Source organism: Sipha flava, unplaced genomic scaffold, assembly GCF_003268045.1.
Source record: "Sipha flava isolate LNK unplaced genomic scaffold, YSA_version1 212_pilon_pilon, whole genome shotgun sequence".
NCBI classification, from domain to species: domain Eukaryota; kingdom Metazoa; phylum Arthropoda; class Insecta; order Hemiptera; family Aphididae; genus Sipha; species Sipha flava.
The window spans coordinates 561254-569049 of record NW_020272825.1 but is presented as its reverse complement, the minus strand read 5'-3'; the positions used below and the strand labels follow the sequence as shown (position 1 = coordinate 569049).

The window sequence follows — 7796 nt, the reverse complement described above, 5'->3', positions numbered from 1 at the left end:
TTTTTTTTTGGACCGACCCAAATCAATTTCCCTCCGGGAGCCGGGGATCCCCTTTCTCTTTTTATTTTTGAATTTCACACTTATAATATTTAATGGTAAAAAAATCAAATTCATTTAATTTACATATTATATCTTAAAACTTTTGAATCTTATGATTAATATTGAATAATAATAAATAACTCTTTATAAATCCCTTCAACATTATATAATATTATTCATTTTAAATTGATGTATCTAATTTTCTTTTTAAAATATTCAAATTTTAATTCATTTATTTTTATATTTTTTTTCAGAACTTGAATTTTTTTTTTGGACTGACCCAAATCAATTTCCCTCCGGGAGCCGGGGATCCCCTTTCCATTGTTATTTTTGAATTTCACACTTATAATATTTAATGATATAAAAATCAAATTCATTTATTTTACACCTACTTGAAACTATTAAATTGTATGATTAAAATTAACTGATAATAATTAACTCTTAATATATTGCTTTTATCATTATTAAATATAATTCAATTCAAATTCATCAATCCAATTTTGTTTCAAATTTTAATAAATTTATTTTTTTTTTCATCTACCTAAATCAAAATTCCTCCAGGAACTGGAGATGCCTTTTTAATTTTTATTTTTTCATTTTAAATGGAATAACCATGATAATTTTGTAATTTATTTAAAATATTATAAAAATCTAATAAATTAATTAAATTAATGCTTTATATGCTTTTTAAGCTTTATTACTATTTATAAATCAAGTTTAAAAATTTTAATTAAATTTATAATCTTTTTATTATTACTGTCATTTAATAATCAAATATATTAAATATAATATTTGAATTCAATATAATAGCTACTGCAGGATTACTCTGGTTACTTATTATACCACTACTTTCCAAATGCTATATCACTGCATCAAGGACACTCTTCACAGGAGCATTTCTGAAAAAGATTATTGATCAATAATTGCTGTATATGGAGCAAGGAGGATATAAAGTAAATAATGGTATTTTTTATCTTGGAAGGTATTACAAACATATATATATATATATATATATAGTATTTTCCTAATTTGTTGAATGCAAGATAAAGTTTAATACTTACATAAATTACCTCAAATTGCCACTATGTAGAAAGGTTTTACATTTTAGTCGTTGAAAAAGTAAAAAATTTAATAAAATCGAGTGTAGAGGGAATAGCATGCAAGTTCTATCATACCATGTGTGACGTTTCGGCCTTGTTCCTCGTCTACTAGTTAAAAGGTACACTTAGTCGTTAACCTGTAGAAGGGCCGCTATGAAACATTGTTGGATAACAAGATTGGTTGATGAGAAAACAAATTAAAACGGTGTTTGAAACATGGCAGCAACATTATCATACTATAAGTATCTACGAAAAAACAAAAATTTACGGAAGGAACCACGTGATTAGGGACGTTGCGTTACTACCAATACCAATAAAGTATCATTACTTTTCTTTTGATACAAGTACTTTTTGTATCGATACCATGGTTTACTCATATCGATATAAGAATACTGGTATCGAATCATTTACTAACCGCCATATTAGTTCAATAATTAAAAGTACTCGTCGAATGGTCGAATGGTATCGTACAGTACAAAAATTATTTTCTCGTAAAATGGTTTGTACGCGTAGTGGATGATTTGTTTACATAAATCAGTCATCACACTATAGTCTATAATCGATACCAGCGGTTCCCAAACTTTTTCTTCTGCGGTGCCTTTTTTTGGACTTAATTTAGCCATGGTGCCCTGCTGTAAATAACATCAAAGTCAGGACAAAAAAAAAAAAAATACTTATTGACAATCGATTTTATTAATTTTATTAAACTTTGACTTAATTATAAATTAATGAATTTTTGAACTAAAAAAATTAATAAATAAAAATTATTGTTATCATTATTATAATTATTACATAAAAATATTATAAGGTTAAAATGAGAATTTCCGAATATGCAATAGAAAATATTTTAAACAATTAGGGAAAAATATTCTAGACATTTTAAAGGACGCATGTGAACTCCGCCACAAGTACCTTTTTTACTGTAAACTCCGTCAGAAAAAAAAAAAAAGTAAAATTAGGTTCATGTAAACTCCGACACTGAAAAAAATCAGGTAAAATGGAGTTTGCGTAAACTCCGCCAGTGAAGATAATCAAGTAGTAGTATAAAATTAATATGATATATTATTTAAAAAAAATTATAATTTATTATCATATTGTGAACAATACATATTTAAATCATAGTAAAAAAATTCATAATAAATAATCGTTATACCTAATAATCCAAAAATATATAGTTATGTCAAGTATGTAATCAAAATTATGTGATACAATTTGTAAATATTCTAAGTCTTATACTACTCCATTAGTGTTCCTATTTATAGTATCCTGTAACTGTTTTTTTTTTATTTCGAATTTCTTAGCTTATTTACTTGAGATATGCTATTTAGTTTTATATTAGTATGGGTTTTAAATTCGGTAAGAACTTTCTAAAAATATGAACATTCGGTTGACTTCTATAAAATGAATTTCTTAGATAACTATGAAAGTATTCATAGGCAAAACACCAAAAAGCTGGCGGAGTTTACATTAGACCTTTTATTACCTTTTTATATTAACCGATATTTTGGCGAAATTTACAATCGCCCATTTTAAACTCTTTATTATGAACCGTAGACCACGGTGCACTCAGAAAGTGCCTGCGCTGCCCTAGAGCACCACGGTGCACAGTTTGGGAACCACTGCTCTATACGATTTTATTCTTATTTCCACGGACTAGAAACCATAGTCCGCAATACAATAACGTCAATAGGTTTCCTCTTAAACGGAACGATTATTCATATCGATCGTTTTTAAATTTTACTCTTATCATTATTTTAATTCGATTCTATACGACGATACGAAGAAGGAAAATGATCAATACTTTTCTCTCGATACTTACTCATATCGGTCCTTTCGTTTCGATATTTTACTCATATCGGTTGGTATTTTCATTCCATTTGATACCAAGTATAAGTATCGATACTTTTCTTTCGATACTACGTCTCTAGGTGTGACGCGATGATGGATCAAAATATTATAACGAATAAAGATAATTTTATGTAATCTGTGATATTAATCTGATAACAGTTATTGACATACACGGTCCTCGGTAACCATTGGTGCCCGCGTGCTAATCGTCTTTTCCCCCTTACACGGTTGTTTGGTAAAGAGTTAGAGCTATTTTAGCGATTTACTGATAGCGTTGTTGTTGTTTGTTTTGGAACGAGAGGACGGTAGCGAGGCGGTAGTTCACGATTATAAATCGCATCTGACCGTCGTTCCAAATCGGTTGGCGTCTAAGACATGTGAAAGAAAAACGATTATCACGGAAACCATATTATTGCTATCATGTCTCATATTGGCAAGTTCGGTCTGCTCGGTGGCAACTTCAAAAAGCCGCCCCAGCGTAAAACCAGGTAAGTGTGAATGAATATTTAAAGCGCCATCCGAAATGTGTTTGTACTGTTAGTTATTATTCTACTTGTTCCGTTAGATTGAATCGCTCGTACGAAGAGTTATCTCCTATATCTTGGCGTAATTATTTTGAGCACAAACGTGTTGTTGACTTGGACGGTAATAAGTTTACGACCTACTCATTGGGTAATGTGGAATCGGTGCTGATTGTTCTGCTCCACGGGGGAGGATTTAACGCTCTCACCTGGTCTCTTTTCGCCGTAAGTATTTTTAAAACCTTGCGCAATCTTCAATGAGTTATGTTATCAATAAAATGATTTCTTTGCCAATCTTGTGTGTGTTACCACACTACTGGCAGCTTTGTCTTTATTTGAAAGATTAAGGCGATTTTGATCTAAATTAAAAATATATGTTCAAATACTTTAGTTATATGGGTGTAGATTTTATTAAACATATTACATAAATAATTTTTAATTCATTTTTATACTATATGTTTTGTGTTTAATTAAGTTTCTTTAATCGTTAGCAGCTGTGTGTTTAGGATTTTCCCTAGGGTAAGGTTGCCACACATTCTGGTATTGAACATGAGTTTTAGTATCCCTAATAATTGTTTTGGAATAAAACTTCAACAATTTATGTGAACATTTTGTTTTTATTAAACATTTGGTTGAACATTTGATTCTTTATTAATAATTAAAAAAATGTTAGATGAACCTTATTTACATTTGGTATCAAAATATTGTTTTAAGTTTACAGCACAGTAAAGTACAAAACAATTTGTAATTTTCAGCATATGGGAACTCTTATTTTGTATATTATTATTTATTCATTAAAATATAATATGTATTTAAAATAATTACATTTTTTTTTTTTTGATTTATACTTTGTTGCCAAGTGTGTGTAAGTCATATAATGTTAAGTTATATAGGTAAGTGATACAATTATTTTAAATAAAATGTATTAAAAAACATTCGACCAATTTTTTTTCAAATAAAATATGGTATTCCTATCCTAGGGGAATATCTTCTTAACATTTTCTTTACTAACAAAAATTACATATTTTTAGTTACCTCATAATTCAATCAAAATTATTAAAATTAAGATAATATTTTAACTTCTGTCATATCATTAAGAATTTTAAAACATTCATAAAAGATCAAAGTAATATTGTAATTCAAAAATACTTTTTTGATAAAAAAAATGCAAGTGGTTTCTTCTTTTGACCTTCTTCCTTAAATGCTTGTATAATATTTTTATTTTCTGATACAAAGATAAAAAAAACTTATTATTTATGTTTTATATTTTTAGTAATATAATTTTAAAATAAATTATGAATGAGAATTTAGGAACTCTTAATTAAAATTTATATTTAAAAATTATCCAAATTAAAATAATATTTTACTAAGTTTTTTTTAATTAATCATACTTAATTTAATGTTATATTATTTTAATTTCAAATATTTATATATTTTTTTCAGAAACATTTAGTAAAACAATGCGAATGTCAAGTTTTAGCAATTGATCTTCGAGGACATGGAAATTCATTCACTATTGATGATACTGATTTATCAATGGCAACATTTACTAAGTAACTATTTTAACTTATTAATATATTTTACTATAAAATAATTCTAATAAATTGAAATGTGTTGCAGTGATGTAATAAGTTTATTACGTAAATTGTATCCTGATAAAATGCCATCAATAGTTTTAATGGGCCATAGTCTTGGAGGAGCTATTGCAGTAAATGTAGCATCCATGGCTGAATCAGATTTACCAATTATTGGTTTGGTTGTCATTGATGTAGTTGAAGGTTCTGCAATGGAATCATTAGCTAGTATGCAAAGTTTCTTAAGAAGTCGTCCTAAATCTTTTAAAAGTCTGAAAGATGCAATTTCTTGGGGGTATGTACTGTGTATATATTAAGTACTACATTTAATAATATATCTTTTAATAATGATTGTAATTATTCATTAAAATTATTAAATAGTTTACATTCTATAAACTTAATTTGAATAATAATTGCTAGAATTCTTACAGATTGATGTAACATAATATGTACATTATTATGTAGATGATGAGTTTATCATAATCATATTTTTAATTTTTAATATGTTTATCAACATAACTCTAAGGTATTTTACAAAAAAACTAAACTGAACTTGTTTTAATATGAGCAACATACAAAGAAATTATATAATAATTAATATTTCTAATATTATACAAATTGATTTCTTAACTGCAAGTGTTGTAATATATTTGGTTGCTATTCTTGTGTTGGTGATAAATAAAGTACTTTCTATATTAAAGTACTTGAGTAATTTGTAAGAAAATTATATATGTATATTACTTATTGTACTGTATTAATAATTTACAAAAGTCATTAGTGATGTATAATATATTTTTAATGTGGATGTTCTTACATGTTTAGGATGGGAAATGGACATATTAAAAATGAGGAATCTGCAAGGGTTTCTATTCCTGGACAAATAAAAAAGTGAGTTATTAACAGTGTAATTATTAATGTATTTTTTATATTGTGAATTTATATTATTATAGTGTGACCACCGGTAAACTTGGTACAGATGAGATAGAAGATCCACTTATTAATACTCAAGAACTGACTGAACCAATTGATCAAACTCAGTACTCATCAATAGATTCTATAAAAGAAGACGAAGAAGAATTTGGCCCATCTTCGTTTTCTGTTAGTTAACAATATTTCTAGCATAGTATTATGTTTTCTTGGTATAAATTAGTTTGTTTTTATATTGAAGATCGAAAAACCATTGGGTAATTATACATGGCGGATTGATTTATGTAAAACAGAAAAACATTGGCCTGGATGGTTTCAAGGACTTTCAAAAAAATTCTTATCCATTCATGCACAAAAATTATTACTTCTTGCCAATATTGATCGGATGGATAAAGATTTGACTGTTGGTCAAATGCAAGGTACCAAAATATTGTACAAGTTAATAATAATATCAGCCTTGATAAATTCTGTACATTTTTTATTTTTATTTATTAATGCATTTTTAATAAGCTGTAAAATATTTTGTGTTCTTATAATTAGGTAAATTTGAAATGCAAGTATTAGCTAGAGTTGGACATGCGGTACAAGAAGATGATCCTGATAAAGTTGCTAGTATATTGTCAAATTTTTTGGTAAGAAATAAGTTCACAAATCCAACTTCAGAATTTGTTCGGTAAGTCAAATAGATTGTTTTATATACATTCAACTATTTTAGAATTATGGAATTAAATTAATGGAATTTATATGCCTCAATGATCAGTTCAAATTTTAATTATGTAGTATAAATATGACATAAAAGAAGAAAATTAAAAGAATATAATAATGCAAATTCATTTCATTAAGATTTTCATATAAATAAATAATTAAATGAAGCTTTTGAAGAAACTATATATTGAATCATTTTTATCATCAGTTATACCTTCCCAATTTTTTTTTAGATTTTACCACTTTGCTATTAAATTTTATATAACTAAAATTTAATTTTGATTGTTGCATTATAAATGGATTAATAAATCAGGTATTCTTATTGTATAAATATTATGGTTCAATAATAACCATTAGACTTTGAATAAAAACTACTATTTTGTTAATAAATTATTATCTATTTGTAATTTTAATCAAATTGTTTAATTAAGTATTCTAAAAAAATATAATTAAATTTTTATTTGCTAGTTATTAAAAGTTAACAATAGTATGTTATGTAACAGTTGTTAATTTGTAATCTTATTAAATAGAAAGCAATTAAAATTCATATATTGGATGTCAATAACTAATGTCGATGAACTTTAATTTAATTTTTTTTCAATTTCTTCTATAAGACAATATTATGTCATGTTAACAAACTATTTATATTGAAATACATTTTGATAACATTCAATTTATTTTTTCATGAATTTAAAATAACAGAATTGGCATTTAAAGTGTGTTAGTTTAACTTAAAATTTGTGTTGCAGAATTCTTCCTGGCTGTTAAGTCATCAATTAAAGCTGATCAATGGTTATATTTAATCAATAAGATTAACGGGTATGCCAATTTTAGAGCTGAAAAATTTTATAATTATTTATATATATATATATATTTTTTTTTTTCTTAAAAATATAAACTAAATAAAAACATAAAATCTTACAAACATATAGTAAGTGAACAATAACAATGAGAGAAATATATTAATGTATCATTTAACTATATCCTATTAATTATTAATAATGTACTTAGAAAAAGTATATTTAATTGTTTGTATACATCTTAAAAAAAATTTATATCTACAAAATTTAAAATTTGTTAAG

The 7796-nt window shown here is 25.9% G+C and overlaps 1 protein-coding gene across 1 annotated transcript; it reads left to right on the top strand.

Moving 5' to 3' along the window:
• The first annotated feature begins 3148 nt into the window (after positions 1 to 3148).
• On the top strand, positions 3149 to 7698 carry LOC112682836 (protein phosphatase methylesterase 1). Its single transcript, XM_025553587.1, has 9 exons — positions 3149 to 3475; positions 3553 to 3733; positions 4952 to 5061; positions 5129 to 5377; positions 5905 to 5970; positions 6033 to 6180; positions 6251 to 6428; positions 6550 to 6682; positions 7464 to 7698. Exons 1-9 carry the CDS (start codon positions 3408 to 3410, stop codon positions 7480 to 7482), a joined length of 1152 nt encoding a protein of 383 aa, XP_025409372.1. The 5' UTR covers positions 3149 to 3407; the 3' UTR covers positions 7483 to 7698.
• Positions 7699 to 7796: the final 98 nt, after the last annotated feature.